Genomic DNA, 19,045 nt, shown 5'->3' with positions numbered 1-19,045 from the left:
CGTGAGGCTGCCGCTGACAGAGCAGGGAGGCATCGCGTGGTGTTAGCAGCGGTCCCAGCCTGACAGGCGAGCCTGCAGCTCTCAGCTGCATCCCTCAGAGCACCCAGCCACCCTTCTGAGTTCCTTGTCCTGGGGCCCGAGGCACCTGATAATGGTCCTGGGAGGCGTTCCTGTTTAAGATCGCCATCTGATGTCCCTGGTTGTGGCTTAGGTTTCTCTTCATGAGCTCTCAACACGGGAGTCCTCTCTTCTAGAACACAGAGGGGGCCGGCAGAGTTCAGCGTCGGGGCGAGCGCGCGTCCGGGTAATTCCATGCTTCCCAAACACGGGCACTGCAACCACCGGCTCCCTTTCTCGTCCTCGGATTTCTTACAGGCTCGACTGTTGTCGTGACGGCTGCTCGGATTCTGTGACAGGGCACAACAATGAAGAGGCATCTGGCCCTAACGGGGAGACCAAGCCCCCCAGGCCCGGCGGCGCCCGGGGCGGTAGCGGAAGTAGAGGAGGCGGAGGCGGCAGCAGCAGCAGCAGCAGCAGCGGCGGCAGTGAGCTTTCTACCCCAGAGAAACCCCCAAACCCGAGGGTGGGCCCATGCAGCAGTCGGTGGGAGACTGCCGTGGGAGAGCCCACTACGGGCATCCCTATGACTGTCGGCTCACTTCCTAGTTCAAAAAGCTTCCTGGGCATGAAGGCTCGAGAGCTATTTCGTAATAAGAGTGAGAGCCAGTGCGATGAGGACAGCCTGACCAGCAGTAGCCTTTCTGAGACCCTAAAGACAGAGCTGGGCAAAGACTCGGGTGTGGAAGCCAAGCCACCCCTGAACCTAGACGGCCCGCAGCCACCTCCCCCAAAGCCAGACAGCGTGGGACAGCTCCGTATCATGGACTACAATGAGGCGCAGCACGAGCACAGCTAGGGACGGTGTCAATCAGTGTTAACTTGTGTATCGCCGGCCTGGAACGGGAGGCGCGAGTGCCCGTTTCAGAGCTTTCCTGTTTCCAGGCGTTGAGGGGCTATAGCTCCCGCAGAGGAAATGGGATGGGGGTCCTTTGACGGTTGACTGAATGCAGAACGGTTTTTGCATCTGGCATTGAAATGCCTCTTCGGTTTCCCTTCGGCCACCCTCTCTTTCATTTACCTGGCAGCGTGTACTAACCCGAGGGCCAGGGTGCGTTCCTCACTAGCTTTATTTTCTTCCTTTTCCCCCCAAATCGTTGTGTCCTTTGAACCTGTGCAATATGAGGCCAAATGTAATCCTGGAGTCTAACACACCACCCGCTCCTTTCCTGAAGCTCAGTTAGCTGGGCGGGCTCTCTGTGAGCCCAGGTCATTGTTGGCATCACAGGTAAGTCTGGTTTTGTCCCTTTCCAGGAGGATGTGACATGCAAAGTTGATCATCTTCACATGAGAGCTTTTACATGAGATGTTGTCACTGCTTTTGGTTCTAACATCCATCATCTAAAGCCGCAGATCCAGAAAAACGATGGTTTATTCTCTCTTAAGTTCTTTTGGCGGTTCTGATAAGCTTCCTAGAAAGTTCCATGTGAACAAAGGTCTGTTGTTGGAAAAGTCTGGAGCTGGCACTGTGGAGACCATGCTCCCCTTCGGGAACGCTCTGTCCCCCTGCCCCACTACCTCTTGCCTATGTGGCGTTTGCTTGAAAGCTGGTACTGTTCTGATTACAGGCTGGGGTGTGGGTGGTCAGGCGTGCTCTCTGCAGGAGGGAGGATGGTGGCTGGAGCAGCTCCCTGAAAAGGAAAGTGCGGGGATGAGGACCTGCCCCTGCAGGCGGGGCGGTGCTAGCTGTTTGCCTCTCTTCCCTGTCCCATGTGCCTCCTGTTTACGTCAGCTTCTCTGGGATGCTGCAGCAGAAAGGCTCTGAAGGTCCAAAGAGTTTCTTCAAAGTTTTACGACCATCGTGTCTCAGGCTGTGAGAGTTGCCTCGCTATAGTAGATTCTAGGCCACCAAAAAGGTAACAGCTTTTTCACACCAATGCTGACTTTCAGGGGCCGACCCTGCAGGGGGCTTGATGCTGCTGCCCTTGCACATGTTGGTCATGGCAGAGCATTAAAGCAGAGTCCTGGAGAGGGTTGACAGAGCTGGCTGCCTGGACCCAGTGGGCTGCCTGCACATGCTCGGGAGAGGTGACGCAAGTCAGAACATGGGTCGTGGCAGAGAATCTGAACTCAGCAGGTGCTCCTGAAGTGAATGCTAGAAGCCTAAGAATTGTTGCCTGGTGATCCAGCCGAGGCTGAGGCAGGGGGAGACTGGTAGGAAAGAGCCAGTGAACTTGGCTTTTTTCTTTCTCATCTTTCAGTTAAAAGTGTAGAAGGGTTCATCCATGAAGAGGGAAACGGCAAACTGAAATGGTACGAAACTTTAGTGCGTATGGAAGCTTCCAGCACATGAGGGTTAAAGTCTGTTTTTTAAAGTGTGGCAATAAATATTCTAGCCTCCTAAATAACCAAAGGGAGCTAGAGAATGAGGCTCCACGTCACCATGGCTGTACTGGCAGACCACCTCCTTGGGACAGGATTTCTGGGTGTGACTGATGGATCCCTGCTTGAGGAAGGGTGTGTGCCCGACTGCTCCAGCCCAGCGCGGGGCCAGCAATTGCCGCTGGATGCCTGATGTGGAGTATTAATGACACCATGGATGTTTAATTCAGCTTTTTCCAAAGGAAAGCTTAAAATCCAATACGTTCTGGTTTCCTATTACAGTTTTATTTAGAAAAGGAAAACGTGAACAAATCCAGGAAAAGAAAAGTTACAAGGTAACTATTAAAACTGTTTCTAAATGCTTATCCCCTCCCCAAGCCCAGGAGATCTGTGCCACAGAACAAAGGTACCAGGCACTTAAATCAAAGCCTTTACCCTAACTGCAAAAGCAAGGAGGCCAATGTAAAGAAAGGAGAACATTTTTTTAATGGACAGATTGTAAAAATACAGGGAAGAAGGAGGCAGCGTGGTAAAGTGGACTGGGGCCCCGGGCTGGAGGCCCTTGGCATACTCCTCCTGCCAGGGCATGCGTTTGCTCAGCTTCATAACCGTGGCCGACCCCAGCAGCTGCACGCAGCTTCCTCTGGGCTCTAGGAGGCCATGAATTTTATTCAGCCACGGCTGGGGGATGGAGGCCTGGAGTCATGCTGAAGTTACCCAGCCTGAACATTTAGGCTTCTATATTGCAGAGGACTTGAGTCAATAGTAAATCGATAGTAAAGTTTGGTTTGGTTTTGAAAATGATAGACTTGCCAAGAGTCAGCGGGTCAGTCGATTATGCTGCAGTGAGTATTTTTAAGGATGGAAAGGTGATAGTGGTAGAGGAACTCCCGAGAGAGAATTCAGGCCTGGGAACAGGCAGGGCAAAGGCAGTAGAACAGTCACATTCAAGGCAGAGCCTGTATTCACAGACGTTAGGGTTAACCTCCACCGGAGTCGCTTGGAGCAGGCTTGCCTCCGCTTCAGAGCTGTTTGGCCAAAAGTGTCCATAACCTGTTCCGCTCAGCACTTGACACTAACCAGGGTCAGCGTAGACCCTGAGAGAAGATTGGAGTCTGCTTCTTGGGAGTCTTGGGAGCGTGAACCCTTGTTTTAAAAGGGAGCACTGCAGCATCGTTGCGGAGGGCGGGAGGGGAGATGATAGCATGGTCTCCATAGAGAGAATGGGCTCCTGAATCTACTACAGGTAGGTAAGTACATGAATCTCTATCAGACAGAGCTTTCACGGATTTTAAAAGCTTTTGACAAGGTTCTGTCACAAGTCTATGAAATTTGTCACTGTGGAATTGGAAGAAATATCTGGTCATGAATAAGAAAACTAACTGAAATCCAAAGGTAGGAGATGAAGACCATTTCTTGGGTCAGAGGTTTCCTTGGAGATGAGTGCTGGGACCAACCATATAAGGTGGATGGGTAGATGTGACCTCCCTAGGCTTGTCAGCAGGGTTTTTCAGGAGGGAGAACTGCCCAACCTTTGGGAATAAGCTGCTGAAGGTTCCTATTAGGCTCTGTGAGTGGAGAGAGAAGTGATAGATAAGCTGCTTTGTGAGCCAGAATATATGTCATGTGTTTAGGTGGAAATAGTCCAAACTCTTCTTAAAAGGTAAACTGTTACAATCCAGGGAAGTGTCCTGGAAGCCACTGACAGTTGGAAAGATTAGCCCACCGTGCCACCATGGCCACAGAGGCCGGCTTCCCACTGGGCAAAACCAGGACAGTGGGAAACAAAACTCCAGACCTGGGCCGTCCCCATTTGCAACAGCACATGTAGTTTCCAGTGTTTTTGTTGAGAAAGATAAAACTCTAGTAGTTTTGTAAAGAGGATAAATAAGATGATCATGATGATGAGAGAGGGTCCGTGGAGACCACAGATGTTCAGACTCACGGTTAAGAGTAAAAAATTGGTGTTTCTGTGTAGAGAATATAACAAAAGTGCTATGACCAGTCAATGTGAATTTTCACCAAATACTAGAACATACCACTTGAAGCCAGAAAGAAATAACTGAAGAACAAGTGAAAGACAGTACTACGTGGAGATGCGGTTTTTCTAACCAAAAGCAGTAAGAGGTGTTAGAAAGTGTGGACAGGTCTAAGGAGGGTTTGGGCAGAGTGAAGACTCAGTCCAGAGCTGCTCTCGAGGTGGAGTGCCACCCACCTTGTGCGGATGCTCTGAGAGGCCGCCGTCTCCTCAGAGTGGCTCCGGGAGCAGCCCGAGCCCACCCAGAAGTGTGCGTCTCGCGTGGGGAAGAAAGCTGTCTTTCGTGGAATGACCCAAATCGGCACGTCTCACTCTGGGCATTTTCACTGTTCGAGGTACGTGCGTTAAAATTGACCAGCCACGAGTATGCGAAGATGTTTGCGTATCTGTTTACATCCAGAGTTCTCTGACATGTGCCCTTGCCCTCCCCCAGACCACAACAGAGGAATTGATTGCACTTGATTAAGCTTTTCTTTATAGATGAAAGAACACATTGAGGTTGGGGCCTGGCCCCCGGGCTGCTGCTGTGACCCTTGTCCCCACGTGGCTCATTTCCCCGTCCGTGACTCTGATGTGCCCGGGGGAGTGGTGTTTCCGTCTTCTCCACTCCGTCCTGCAGTCTGTATGTGCCGCCCTGAGAGAAGATGGTTGTAGCTACAAGGGGAACCTGCCTGCGATAGTCGAGCACCTGGGCCCACGACGGCTTCTGGCCTTGAAACGAGTTAACGAAGGCAGAGGAGCTTTCTCTCCCCCTTCCCGTCCCGGTGCCACAAAATTGTCCATCCTCGGGGATAAGTAGACTAGTTGAACCATTGGAGTAGACCTTTTAGAGGAGACCCTTCCCCCCCAGGCCAACCCCTCCTCCCTCTCCCCACCTTGATACAGTGTTTGGACAGGAGGGTACGGCGCTGCTCTTGGCGGCAGAAACTTTGGCTTATTGAAGAGGCAGCCAGGCATTTTGCACTAGGAAGAATCAGTGATCACTTTTCAGAAGACGTCTATGGACCATAAATACATTATGGAGGAACAGATTTTGCTAAGACATAATCTAGTTTTGTAACTCAATCATGGATCAACCATATGTGGCTGACTTGCAGTTTAAAGGGGTCCCATCACTGAAAAACAGATTTTTTTTGGCTGACTGCTTTTAGCTAAATTTAAGGAAGTCATCTCTTGTCAAAAGGTTTACACCTTCCCGTCTTGATCTTAAAAGCATGTCAAACAATCCACATCAGATGCCATAAATGCGAACTGCAAGAGGAAATGGTACAATCTTAGTGAATGGGAATTGGAATCAAAAGGGTTTGCTGTCCTTCTTAGAATGTTCTAAAATGTCAAGGCAGTTGCTTGTGTTTAACTGTGAACAAATAAAAATTTATTGTTTTGCACTACTTTGCTGTATTGACATGAAGTGACTCACGTTGGCCTCTGAGGGGCTTATAGGCAAAGTAGGAACTTGTCCAAAGATGGAAAGCCTCAGGGTCTGGATTGGTTGGTGACCTTGGGTGGCTGGAGCGGGTGCTGACAAGTGGAATCTGGCTTTAGTCCCTGTAAGATCCTTTTGTTCTGGCAAAGAGCCACAAATCCTACCTGTATCTGCCTCAAATTCACGCTCTTCCCACAAAGTGTCATGGTGGTGTGGGGGGAGGTGACTGGAGCCATCTCTACCAGCAGCTCTCAAAACCAGGTGGCGGGCCGGGTCTGCACAGCCATCCAGCCTTGCTTTTGGTGTGTGCTTGCCTTCCTGGGGGTTGGCCGGCACATCGGGTTTAATACAGCCCTTTTGGAGGAGCGCAGGTGGCACCGAAGTTGTCAAACGCTTACAGACCCTGAGCCTTGCCGATTGTGTCTTACGAGTGTGCTGAAGAGGGAGTGCAGCTCGCGTCCACCACCTTCCCTACGCCATCAGGTGTTTGGAGGAAGGAGGGAAACTACCTTCAAACGACTGCAAGATCCACCCTGGCCTTACTGGGAAAGGACCAGTGGTGAAGAGCTACGTCTGCAGTGTGGTTTTCCACTGCTCGCTTGCCCAGCTGCCCTGGAAATTGGTCAGCTCTGCCCATTTAACAGCGGGATCAGCTCCTTCGGGACAGGACATCGAGGTGGCAGTTGTAAGTTTTGTCTGGAAAATTCAGATGTTCTTGTCTGAGTAGGTCTCTAACTATACAAGGAGTTACTGGGCTGGCCTTCTGTGGGCCTTTGGCAGAAACCTCTTCACAGCAGACCCTCTTTGGAGCTGGGTGTGTTCTCCTCCACAGTGGTAGCGCTTTGCTAGTGGTTTTGCTCGTGGGGCTACTGCCCAGCATCTTCTGGGGTCTTAGGGTGAATGTCGTTTTCTTTAAGGGATAAATCCCAGGAAACCAGGCCAGGCAAAGAGGTGGCAGAACGCTTTTTATTCTTGACTGTCGCCTCCTAGGAAGCAAGAATACAGAAGCTAAGTCGCCCCCTGTGAAGAGGCAAAAACCAACAGTCAGACAGTACTTCTGGCAAGCTCGGAAGCCAGTGACGCATTTTACAATGTCTGGGCCTCAATTATGTTGTGAAAACCAGGTAACTGTCCTCGGACGGGAACCACAAAATCAATTCTTCCGGCTTCTCTCAGTCTCTCCCAAGTAAAGGAGAGGCAAGGTGGGTTCGTTCCCCTTTGGGCTTTGGTCCAGAGACCTGATCACACTGAGCAGTTCAGCATGCTGCCCTCAGCATCCCGGGAGGCGGGAGCAGCCCTGTCTTGCAGAGAGTGGCGTCTCGCCTATGGCTGCCGCTGCGGCGGGAAGGGAGCTGAGTGGCCTCCTCCAGCTGCACGGCTCAGCTGGGAAAGCTGGGCCTGGGCGGGACAGTCGGTGCCCTAGCCCTTTCCCGGCCTCCCCGGGACACCCTCTACAGGCAACACTAAGTGAGGGTCCTCTTCATCAGTACGGAGCCTGACGCTCAGAGGTGAGGAAAAGTTAGAAGTCACAGCACAAGAGGAAAAGAGGTTCTCAGTCATACGTGGGGCGGTCCCCTTGGGGGTTAATAAGTGGCAAAGACTGTGGGCACCAGTGAAAATGGATCAACTAGTGGAAACCAAGCTTAGTAGCAAAGTGCCCCACGGGACGGGATGGGACAGGATGGGATTGGGATCAAGCAGGTCACCAGCTGAGTTACAGTTTCCCACCAGCTGGTCTCCAGGGCGGTTTTGAACACTGTTTTGCCCCTATAGGTTTGAGGCTGTCTTGTGTCGGTTGCCCACTTGTCTTTTCTTAGCCGAGGCTGGGTACCTGTGGCCTGGGGCTCACTCACGTGCTGCAGCACTTTGCGGGGCGGCTTCTCCGAGTGGGCGACCCATTCTTTCATCATGTCTAGGACGATGGGGATGAGGCTGACCACGCCTCCACAGTGGTTCCTGGCCTCGTGACAGCTGAGGTAGTTCGCCATGTCGGGAGGCCACCTGCAGGGCGGCAAGAGGGGCCGGCTGAGCCCTGCCCCAGGGACTCCCGTGCCGCGGCCCAGACCTCGGGCAGGGGTTTCTAAAGCTGCCCCCGCTGCAGAACCCCCCTGGGAGGTTTTAGAGCTGTGCGCCCACCAGGCCAGGCTCTCGGTGCCAGACATGGTGGTTGAGCGGGTTTAGGGCCCAGGAGCCCCCAGGAGATCCTGGTGTGAAAGGCGTGGGTCACGAGCTGTGGAAGCCTGCTCTGATCACTCCCAAGTACACCGTTTAGCCCCTCTGACTCTTTTTACCCTAGTATCTAAACAGCTTCCTCCAGAATTTGGTAGTGTTGCGGATTCCCCAGGGCTCAGAATTAGGGAACCACGCTAGTGGTGCTGACGCCCATGGGACCGGGCTCCAGACATCCCACTTCTTCCTGGGCTTCTGGGAACAACTGGTCTGTGATCCCCTTCTCCTGGCCTGTCTGCAACGTCTGCAAATGTGACTAGCAATGTGCGTGACAGGTCGCAGTTTCTAAACCGCAGTGGAACCCAGTGGCTGGGACCGTGTGCATCTGTTCCCCATACATCCCTGTCCTGAGCCCAGGCCGACACCACCAGGTGCCGACAGAGTGGGTTCTGCTGATGATCTCATTAAATCCGCATAAGAGCCCTAGGAGGTGTGCGCTGCTCTTTATACATTTCCCAGATGAAATGTATAAAGAGAGATGAATCACTGGCCCGAAGTCACAGAGGTGGCGTGTGGTAGAGCCGGGACCTAAACCCTGGCCGGCTGAGTCTTGAGCCCACTTCTCAACCACTTTGCCATTCACTCACATATTTGGTGAGGGAACGAGTGAACGGCTCATTCCACCAGTTAGGATCTGAGCCTGATTCTGGCACACATGCACTGGCCCTCTCTGGGCCTTGGGTTTTTTTTCAGCGTTCAAGTGAGGGGATGAGGCCCGGCCCCACTCGTGAGCCCGCGAGCCTCCACCTGCCCGATGCTGGAGATGGGCCGGATCTTGTCGCTGGCATTCTCCCTGCAGTGCTCCAGGGCAGCAATGAAGGTGAACTGCTGCTGCTGGAAGAGCTGGTACTTCTGCTCCACACTTCGAAGGGATTCCTTCACCTCATTCATCATCCTGTCTGCTCATTCACAGGCGAGGAGGAGTCTGTGCAAGGAAGAGGAGAGTCGAGCTCCCAGGGCCAGACCCGCGGATCCAGCTCGGGGGTTGTGAGATGCCCACGGCCCCTCTCAGCAGCGCACAGGGCTCAGCAGCTCCCCACAACGCTGGGGAGCAGGGACTGTTTTCATCCCCATTTTGCAGAGAAGGAAACAAGGCCCTAGGAGGCTGTGCACTTGCTCAAGAACCCGGCAGGCTGTCCGCAACGGAGCCAAGCCCAACCCAAAGCCCTTTTACCCTCCAGGGGCACGTTCTTTGCCGTGAAACAAGACTTCCTTCCCTCAGCTGTAGACGTGAGTTTCTCTGGGCCTCAGTTGGCCGCTGGTGCCCCCTCCCTGCCTCCTGTGGAGTTTGCAGGGATGACCCTGGTTGGAAACATTGACGCTGCGGGGAGTACTGTCTCTTGGTGCCTCACAAACTGTCCCAGTGTCATCCAGGAGGTCCACGACGTGCCCAGAATCTCCTCTGAGCAGAGAAAGGCAGTGGCTTCTGCCCTCCATGACATCACAGTTTTGCTGGGCATGTGCAAAATGCTCCAGGTCACGGATTTATGGAACGTTTAGGCTGGAAGGAAGCTCAGTAGATCAACTCCCCTTAACTTCCGGGGGAAACTGAGGCCCAGGGGGTCACAGCAAGCTTGTGCCAGAGACACACTAGGTCCTGGGTTTCCTGGTGTCTAACCAGCATCCTTGAAGGTGCCACAGCCGGCTGTCCCTGCACCACAAGGCCCTGGCACACATGGAGCCCAGGCTTGGACATGCCCCGCGTCAGTCAGAGGAGGCTGCGCTGAGGTGGGGCCCCAGTGGGATGCTGCAAGTGGAAGGGGCCGGAACACTGGGGTGGGGGTGCGGAGAACACAGCCAGGCTTCCTGCCAGCTCCCAGCTGGAGAGGCGGCTTGTTTCTAATGGGTCTCCCTCAGCGTCCTCACACAGCAGGACCGGAATGAGGGAGTCTCTGTGGTAAGAGGAGACGGCATCAGGGGGATGAAAGGCGAACAGACCACCAGGTGGCCTCCACGACACGACAGGAGGGAGGGCTGGGGAGCTGGAGCTGGGAGCCGCAGTCCTGGGCTGGGAGCTAAACGCAGCCCCGCTGCCATAAAGGAGCCGCGCCAGGGAATTCCCTGGCGGTCTGAGCTTTCACCACTGAGGGCGCGGGTTCAATCCCTGGTCGGGGAGCTAAGGTCCCGCAAGCTGTGAGGCACGGCCGAAAAAAAAAAGGAACCATGCCAGGAGGGGGCCCGACAATCGTGCCCCACCCGCCCAGGTGGGTCTACTGCAAACTGAATGGAGCAGCTCTAGCGGCAGCGTCCTGAGGCCACCCCTGGGAGCCGTAGCCTGTGTTTGCCAACAGAGCAGCGCAGCTCCACTGGGGACAGGCCTGGTCCAGGGCCACGCAGGGCAGTGGCCTCCTTCTACTTAACCTCCGCCCCATTCAGCACAAGCTGAGAGGGGAGCCGGGCTGTGGGGACGCTGTGGGACCCGCTGTTTGTTGAACACGTGCCACAGCCAGCCAAGGCCCCCCAGCCCCATCCTGGAGGCAGAAATGAGTCGACCTGGGGTGCAGTGGTTTTCTGTTACCTCGCATGGAGGCAGGCTTACCAGGACCTGGCCTAGGGCAAGGAGAGCGAGGCCCACACCTTGCTGCAAAAGGTAAGCGGGTACCAGAAACACAGCAATCAAGACAGGTAAAAGCAGGCGTGATGTGCACCCTGAAAAGCCAAGGCTGCTGAGGGCTCGACCTCCTGGGGGAGGGGAGGTTTGAAAAGAAGGCCGGGGGCTTCCCTGGTGGCGCAGTGGTTAAGAATGCAGGGGACGCGGGTTCGAGCCCTGGTCCCGGAAGATCCCATATGCTGCGGAGCAACTGAGCCCGTGCGCCACAACTACTCTAGAGCCCGCGAACCACAACGACTGAGCCCACACGCCGCAACTACTGAGCCTGCGCGCCTAGAGCCCGTGCTCTGCAACAAGAGAAGCCACTGCGATGAGAAGTCCACGCACCGCAACGAACAGTAGCCCCCGGCTCGCCGCAACTAGAGAAAGCCCATGTGCAGCAACGAAGACCCAACGCAGACAAAAATAAATAAATACATAAGTAAATTTATAGAAAAGAAAAGAAGGCCGGCTTTGGAGAGGAGGAGGGCAGGGGGGCGGAGGGGTGGGACCCTGGGCAGAGGGTGGGAAGAGGGAATGTCGTGAGCAGGTGCGGGGGCGGTGGGCAGGGCGAGGCTGAGGGCCCACTGTCGGGCAGAGCTGTGGGAGCGAACACAGAAGCTTCTAGCCAAGGAGGTGCAGAGCACTCCAGGCGTTCATTCATTCGTTCATTCATTTATGCCGCAGTGCCTACCAGGTGCCAGACACCTGCAGGGTGCTGGGCTGGATACACAGCATTGAACAAAATAGACAAACTCCCTACCCTGGAGGGACTTTAAGAGTGGGAGGCAGACAATGAGGATAAATGAAGTGAACGGTCGTTTAGAGAAGGAGAAAAGCAAGCAGGGAAGCCAGATGGGAATGGCCAGAAGGGCTACACAGTCTGCAAGAGGGGCATTTGCAGGAGGTGGGTGGGTGCAGGGCAGGGTGAACTGGAGCTGAGATCCCAGATGGCTCGGCCCAATCCTCCTAATACCAGCTGGTTCGATGGGGCTCTGGGTAAACCCTGGACAGGCATCACCTCAGATCCTTGCTACAGCCCTTTCAGCGGGTACCACGATCACCCCCACATGACAGACGACAGATGACAGAGCCGAAGTCAGGCAGCTAGGACGGGAGCAAGCCAGCTCCCCCACTCAGTTCTGCCCGACTTTAGCCTGGGATCTTGGATACCTCCCTTCCTTCCCCCGCCCCCCAGCCCCCAGTGATGGCCCATTGAGAGAAACACGCCAGATACCAGATGGACTGTGGCTGGGGGTGGGGGGGGGAGTGGATACCAAGGGCCTGCACTACCTAGACCCTTGGGCCTCACTTCGCTCGAGTGAGACTGTTCTTTGTTCCCCATCGCAGAGCAACGAGGACTAGCGTTCAGGGGGCTGCCCTGTGTGCCCAGCTCCCTGCCACCCTCCTGGAACTGCCAAGTTCTCTAGGGATACAGCAGCCCTACCTTGACTGGTGGCCCCAAGAGCCCCTGAGAGCAAAACCGACTTGGTTCTTGATCCTATCGACTTGTGACATGCGCACCAGGAGTATTGTGAGAGGAGCTGTAATAAGCTATCCAAAGTGATCGTCCCTTGAACAAGAGTCACTGCAGCCAGATTAGTCTGGATGAAAGGCGCAGGGTGCAGGCACTTCTTGATCTGTGGGAGGAGGAAGGAAAAAACTGATTATCCGATAGGTTTTAGGCTTTAATTGATTTGTATTTTTTCAGGCTGCTAAAGAAGATTAAATCGTGGTATGAAAAGCGCCTAGGGCTTAAAATAAATGAGGAGGAAGGCAAGTCATTTCAGAAATGTCCAGGAAGCAAACTGAACCTCTCCAGTGCAAATTGCAGGCTTGGTGGTTGTGTTCTTTGTTCAGGGTGAGGCAGCTTCCTTTTCTTCCCCAGCTGTCTTTGCAGTTGAATTTGACAAGCCTACCAAAGTGTGTATGTGCTCTGAGAAGGCAGTTCTGAGAGGCAGTGAGCCTCTTCCCCTTGGAGGGCATGTCTCCAGGCTGGTAGCTGCTGGAAAAGGCTTTGGCTAAGAGTCAGGACGCGTAGTTCCAGCCTGGCTCTACCTTTAACAAGTGACCTTGGCCTAGAATTTCCCCCTTTCCAGGCCTCAGTTTATCCATCTGTAAAATGAGGGAGTTTGGATTAGAGGCTTTTCAAGGGCTCTTCTGATTCTAACGCTCCATGATCAACAGCTGATGAGGAAAGAGGTCCAGAAAAGGGAAATGGCTCAGCTAACAAATTTTTACCGTTCTGAGCCTCCAATTTCTCACCCGTAAAATGGGAATGAAGGTACCTATTTCTCAGGGTTGGCGCAAAGATTAAATGAGATATATTACTAATAGTAGCCCCTATGCATTGTGCACTTACTACACACCAGTTACTAATACTTCTGACATATTAGTTCATGGAAACCTTCCATAATCCCCACTTAATAGGGGAGGAAAGTGAGGCACAGAGCAGGCTGGCACAGCTAGTAAGGGCGGAGCCAGGATTTGAACTCTGGGCAATCTGTATTGACTATGCCATACTCCCGCTCCATAATGCTCACATTACGGTAGCTCCTCCTAAGAATAGCAACGGACAAGAGCTAGAGCTCCCGATTCAGTGCCGCGTCAGCTACCAGGCTGCCCACCGGGGATTAACACAATTCGCAGACCTCCTTCCCCCCTCCGCGTCCCACCCCAACTCTCTCTCTCAGGGCAGCGGCAGCAGCGGCGGCCCCCTCCATTCTCCACCCCCCTCACCCTCCAGTTTCCAAATCCAGGGCTTGTGTGGGCCCTCCCCGGGCCTGCTTTAACCTTGCTTGTCCTAGAGCGGCCTTCACTCACAGAGCGCCCTGAAGCTGGAGAGTCTCCGTGTGTGTCTGGGGCCCCGGAGGGGCGGGGAGGCCCTTCCCAGGGCTTGGGAGAAGGGGTGGGTGGGGTGGGAAGATCTGAGGTGAGAAGGGGCGGGGCCGTGGGCCAGACTGTTACCGCCGGTGCCATAGCAATGGGGTCACGGGGCAGCCCCGCCCCGCCCCGGGAGCAAGTGGCGGGGTCTCGGGGGCTCAGAAGGTGCAAGCTGGGCTGAGGGTTTCCGACGGGACCCTCGACCCTCCCGCCCCTCCTTTTTCAAGCACCCTGTCCCACATCTACTCAGCGTCTTCATTTTAAAGATGGGGAAACTGAAGCCCTGAGAGCATAGCCGGGGTGGCTCAAGGAGCTCCTAACTGGGGTCTCTCAGCACAGGGGGGCCCTATCAGGGCACACCTCTGACCCCAGAAGGCCACAGCTGGAGGAGACTTGAGGTGCCCCGCTGGGGGCGCGCAGAGGGGCGCGGACGAGGCCAGGGCAGGGAAGCACTTGCCCCAGGAGGCTGAGCGCGCCGGAGGACAAGCGGGTGCCCGGGCCAGGCTCCAGCCTCGCCGGTGGGCGGGCACGACGCGTGCTGATGACGCAACGGCGCGGCACCCCTGGCGACGACGGTCACCAGGGAGCGGCGCGCGCTGATGACACGAGGCCTTAGCGACAGCGGTCACCAGGGAGCGGACGCGTTATACGGCGATATGGACGCGACCACGGCCCCGCACCGCATACCCCCGGAAATGCCCCAGTATGGGGAGGCGAACCACGTCTTCGAGTTGATGCAGGTGACCTGGGCAGCCCTGCCCTGTCGCGACACCAGGCGGTGGCCGGGGAACCTTTTGCTGCGGTCCGGCTGCGCGCCGGCGACGCCGCATCAGGGAGGGGTCACGTCTGTTACCCAAGAGGACGCCCAAATTGGGTTGTTCGACTCCTGTGCCATCGTATCCCAAGGGACCGCTCGACCAAAAGATGCTCCCTGACCCTCCCTGGAGGGAGGAAAGGGGGCAGGCCATGCTGGCCATGATTTGGTCCTGGCCCCGCCCCAGTGAAGTCCATGATCTGGAAGAGGTCCCTTCCTTTTCTCAGTTCCCCCATCAGTGAGACGCCAGGTTGCAAGAGGTGGTTTCCAAGGGGCTCATCTGGTGCTGACAATTCCCAGGCCGTCTGCAGTGTTGGTTTCTGAGCTGGGGAGTGTCTGCGTTGAAGGTGGCCCTCTCCGTCCTCTGAGAGGGCCACCTCCTGGGACAGCAGCCCTGTGGTTTGGACAGCAGCATTTCATACCTGGCCCTTCCTCCTCAGGGCCAAGAGTTCAGGGCACCTCCCAAGCCCTCATCCTGAGTTCCTGACCTGACCTACCTACTCCCTGTGTGACCTTAGGCAAAGCCGTGCCCCTGCATGTGCTCCAGGTTTCCCTTCTGCATCTCGTGGAAGTAAAGGCTTTCAGGAGCCGGACTGGAGGAACTGTCAGCCACTCCGAGGTTCTGAGGGCCAAAGGGAAGCTGGAGCGTTTGTCTGCTCCTCCGGGTATACCCCGTCCCCAGAGGCACCTCCTTAGTGATGCCAGTGGCCATTTGAGCCTCTGACAGCTCTGAGAGAAGAACTCAGACTAAGAAACCTGAGTCTCCATCTCTCCAGCAAACACAGGCTTCCTTTGGAAAGTGTTAACTGATAGAGGGCACACGAGAGATTTCTAAAACTGAGTGGCCAATTAACTAAAGAAGATGGCTAGCTGAGTCCTAAGTCACCGGGTGGTGGGCAGGATGGGGCAACTCCTGGGAGCACTGTGCTGCGCTCTAGAGAATCTGGTGTATCTCATAGCAATTGTTGGAAGGAGCAGCCTGAGGAAGCTTTTGGTCCAGTAGTTCCAGTCCTTAGTCATTTGTGTGCTCCCTCCATGGTTTTTACCATTTCCATTTTCTGGCTTTTTTTTTTTTTTTTTTTTTTTTTTTGCTGTGCAGCGAGGCTGTGGGATCTTAGTTCCCTGACCAGGGATTGAACCTGGGCAACAGCAGTGAAAGCACTGAGTCCTAACCACCGGACTGCCAGGGAATTCCCAATGTTTTTATTTTAAAATAATTTTAGACCCACAGGAAGTTACAAAAATCGTACAGAGTTCTGGTGTACCCTTGATCCCGCTTCCCCTAGCAGTAACATCTAAGGTAGCTGTAGTACATTGTCAAAATCAGGAAATTGACATTGGTACAATACTATTAACTAGAGTACAGACCTTATTTGGATTTCATCCATTTTTACCAGCACTCATTTTTTGGGTATGAGTCTATGAAATATTATCACAGGTATAGATTCATATAACCAAAACCAGATTTCCATTTTAACTTAATCATTTCTTTAAATCAACCCACTTTAAAAATATTAACTAATTTCACCTCATCCTAAGCAATGTTCTTGAAATCATAGGTTTGACATACTGATTTTTAAAGTTACTCTTCAGAGTGTATTGCCATCAAGTTGAATTTTTTTTTTTTAAGTATAAACCAGATTATTTATTTATTTTATTATTTATTTATTTTTGGCTGCGTTGGGTCTTCGTTTCTGTGTGAGGGCTTTCTCCAGTTGCGGCGAGCGGGGGCTACTCTTCATCGCGGTGCGCGGGCCTCTCACTGTCACGGCCTCTCCCGTTAAGAAGCACAAGCTCAGTAGTTGTGGCTCACGGGCTTAGCTGCTCCGCGGCATCTGGGATCCTCCCAGACCAGGGCCTGAACCCGTGTCCCCTGCATTGGCAGGCAGACTCCCAACCACTGCGCCACCAGGGAAGCCCAACATACTGATTTTTCTAATGCACATTAGATATGCAACTGTGTCCGAGTGAAATTTAAAATATTCATCTGAGAACCATCTAAAATCATCTCACACCGTCTCACCAGTGATACATGACTAGGGATCTCGTCCAACTGTGCCTTTTAATGGGCAGGGAACCTGAGGCCCAGAGAAAGGAAGGGTGTTGATGGTGAGAAGCGGAGTGGGGCTAGGACTTCTCATGGTTCATGCTGTTTTTTACTGCCCTGCTCTCCCTCTGCCCACAAAGGGCTACAGCCCCTCCCTGCTTGTCCCTAGGGCATAAGGCTGCTCCTCAGTGCACCAGCCCGGCTGCCGTCAGCCACCTGGTTCATTTCTGAGCCTTTTGTTCTGGAACCGTGGAAGCTGCTTTCCCTTAGAGTTAAATAACCAGACAATCCCAGGACTCTTTTAGATATCTGTTCCACTCTGGAGGGACACAGGTAGCAGCGATGGCCACGTCCCCCAGCAGACGTCCGCGTGGGGCACCTACTGGGATTGTGCCGGGCACTGGCACAAGGGGGAGGCGATAAAGGGGATGCACGGGGGCTGCAGGGACATAGGACAGGATTGACCTAGTGAGTATCATCGGGAAGGTATGTTTCCATTGAGGCCTGAGGAAAAGTGTTCCAAGCTGAAGGAACAGCATTTGCTAGGGCTCTGAGGGGTGAACGGGTGCAGCGCGGGAGAGAAACCGAGAGGAGGCTGGTCTGGGAGTCACCAAGGAAGTGAGGGGCAAGGGCCCCGAGACTGCCTGCTCTGAGTCAGGCGCTCCATCCCTCCAGCTCCGCCTCCGTCCGGGTGCCTCCCCAGCAAAGCCCACACGGCCCCTCCCTCACACCTCTGCTCACAGGGACCCAAACAGATGCCAGCTAGGGTGGGGGGCAGGGGGGAGATCAGGCCCCGTAACTGGTGTCCACTGCGATACCAGGGTGCTGGGCCACCTGAGCCTGGGGCCTTGGGTGCTCATGCAGGTGCTAACCACCTGGGTGTCTGCCCTGTGCCCACAGAACATGCTGGAGCAGCTCCTGATCCAGCAGCCCAAGGACCCCATCACATTCATGATTGAGCATTTGCAACGAGACAATGATTACGGTGAGCACTGGAGTGGGCCTCCTCCCCCCTCCCCCTCTGTCTCCCTCCCCTCCCCTTCCTGGGAACCTCTGGGAACCACTCTGTCCTCCCCATGTCTAAAGGGAGGTCAGAACAGGGTGGGGAAAGGTTTTGCCAACTTGGGGAGGTGGTTAATTGAAAAATGCCTTAATTTCTTTTGGAGCACAACTCATACAAATTCTCCTGCCAAGTGATTAAAATGAAAACCTCAGAATGGCCCGCAGAATTAATTATTAATGCCTTGGCACGCCCCAGCTGATGTCGCCTGTTGGGTTTAAGCTCTGTGATCACTCCACTTGTCAGGTGTAAATGTGGTTTCTGGTCTACCCAGACAGGCAACACTCGGGTTTTCCTGATGGTCTTGTTGTCGGCGCCCGTTAATGAGTTCCAGAGCTCCCTAAACCTGGCCCAAGCGAGCGCAGGCCGACCAGACCCAAGGCCGGAGCCCCTGACAGGGAGGTGGGAGAGGAGGCGCTTCGGCCCACGTGGAGGCTCGTTGCCGTCCTGTGTGAGCTGTCAGGGAGGCCAGTGTCTCGGAGCTGTGATGTTTCTTTCACTGGAGCGTTAGCCGCTTTGAAGGGGCTACCAGCGCACCAGTGAAGTGAGGGCTTGGTGCAGTCGAGAGGGATGGAGGCCCGAGGTGCCCCGTGATGGGGTTCAGAGGCCTAAGATGAGAGGGGATGCTAAGTAGTTTAAAAAAGAAACGGGGAGAGAGGAGACTCCAAGCCTGCAGGTTGCCAGGGACACCTGGCCTCTTCCCCGTGGCCTGGGCAGGGTCAGGGCATCGGAGTGAGGGGCCGTTTCAGAGGCCTAAGCAGGGCGGTTCAGTGTGGTGCGAGAGCCCCAGGAGTGCCATTTTCTGAGCCTCCAGGGAGGCGTATTCAAGAACGGACGCTGAGTGTGAGCGCGTGTGCCCCAGGCGGAGACCGAGCTGGGGGGGTGACGGAGGTGGGGGCTGCAGTCTGCCCCGCGGAGAGTCTTCTAAGGGGCCTCCGTTCCCTGGTGCTCTGGTCGGGGCGGGAGGGAGGCTCATGTGCTCTGTGGGGTGAGAAGCCCCCTTGCTTCCTGGTGGTCCCTGCTCCGGACCCCAGCTTGCTGCCCTGGCCTCACCAAGTGGCGTCCGTTGGCCGGAGGAAGACGTTTCTGCAGCCCCCTGCCCCCCGGCTGTTCGCGGGGCCCGGTGTTGCTAAGTTCTGTTACTTGAGGGCTGCTGGGAGCACTTCTGCCCGTGTTCCCCTCTCGTACTGCCCCCTCCCAATCAATACAGCAAAGCAAAGTCAAAAGAAGTAAAAGTTGAAGGCCAGATAAAGGTAAAGTAACAGTGAAGTAAACTCAAAGTGAAGAGTGAAGCAAAAGCAGGGAAGTGCAGGGAAGTGCAGTTCGGGGAGGTGTCCCTTCCCGCCATCCCCCCCACCAGGGAGCCTCCAGCACATCTGTGCTCACATCTCCTAGTTAAGTGCGACGAAACGGCGAGAAATCATTGCTCTCTCTCGGCCTCAGTTTCCTCCTCTGTAAAATGGGCACGTCTGGTAACAGAGATGGAGGCGGCAAAGCTCCGGCCTCATCCATGGCAACT

At 54.6% G+C, this 19,045-nt stretch overlaps 3 protein-coding genes across 12 annotated transcripts in view; 2 read left to right on the top strand and 1 right to left on the bottom strand.

The window, feature by feature from the left end:
- Positions 1–5,868, top strand: part of TSC1 (TSC complex subunit 1) — a 48,894-nt gene extending 43,026 nt beyond the window's left edge. For all 5 annotated transcript variants that reach the window (XM_033426876.2, XM_033426877.2, XM_033426874.2 and 2 more), the window contains one exon: positions 376–5,868. In XM_033426876.2, the coding sequence (XP_033282767.1) occupies positions 376–916 (541 nt within the window). In that variant the 3' untranslated portion in view covers positions 917–5,868. The remainder of the gene's footprint in view (positions 1–375) is intronic.
- On the bottom strand, positions 5,862–13,640 carry SPACA9 (sperm acrosome associated 9). Of its 4 annotated transcripts, none has more exons than XM_049710863.1 (4): positions 12,170–12,308; positions 8,880–9,057; positions 7,757–7,904; positions 5,862–6,923 (listed from the first exon to the last, which is right to left on the bottom strand). In XM_049710863.1, exons 2-4 carry the CDS (start codon positions 9,024–9,026, stop codon positions 6,553–6,555), a joined length of 666 nt encoding a protein of 221 aa, XP_049566820.1. In that variant the 5' UTR covers positions 9,027–9,057; positions 12,170–12,308; the 3' UTR covers positions 5,862–6,552. The 4 variants fall into 4 exon arrangements, with proteins under 4 accessions (XP_049566820.1, XP_049566819.1, XP_049566821.1 ...); XM_049710864.1 differs by lacking the exon at positions 8,880–9,057 and adding an exon at positions 13,516–13,640 and having other exon boundaries at positions 6,649–6,889; positions 12,170–12,362; XM_049710862.1 differs by lacking the exon at positions 12,170–12,308 and having other exon boundaries at positions 8,880–12,103.
- Positions 13,641–14,162: 522 nt separating this feature from the next.
- Positions 14,163–19,045, top strand: part of AK8 (adenylate kinase 8) — a 128,424-nt gene continuing 123,541 nt past the window's right edge. The window contains exons 1-2 of one of the 3 annotated variants that reach the window (XM_033426878.2): positions 14,163–14,345; positions 17,367–17,451. In XM_033426878.2, coding sequence (XP_033282769.2) covers positions 14,205–14,345; positions 17,367–17,451 — 226 coding nt within the window. In that variant the 5' untranslated portion in view covers positions 14,163–14,204. The remainder of the gene's footprint in view (positions 14,346–17,366; positions 17,452–19,045) is intronic. The other 2 variants (XM_004269067.2, XM_033426879.2) reach the window with 2 other exon arrangements.

Source organism: Orcinus orca, chromosome 6, assembly GCF_937001465.1.
Source record: "Orcinus orca chromosome 6, mOrcOrc1.1, whole genome shotgun sequence".
In the NCBI taxonomy this organism is placed as follows: domain Eukaryota; kingdom Metazoa; phylum Chordata; class Mammalia; order Artiodactyla; family Delphinidae; genus Orcinus; species Orcinus orca.
This window is presented reverse-complemented; position numbering and strand designations above follow the sequence as displayed.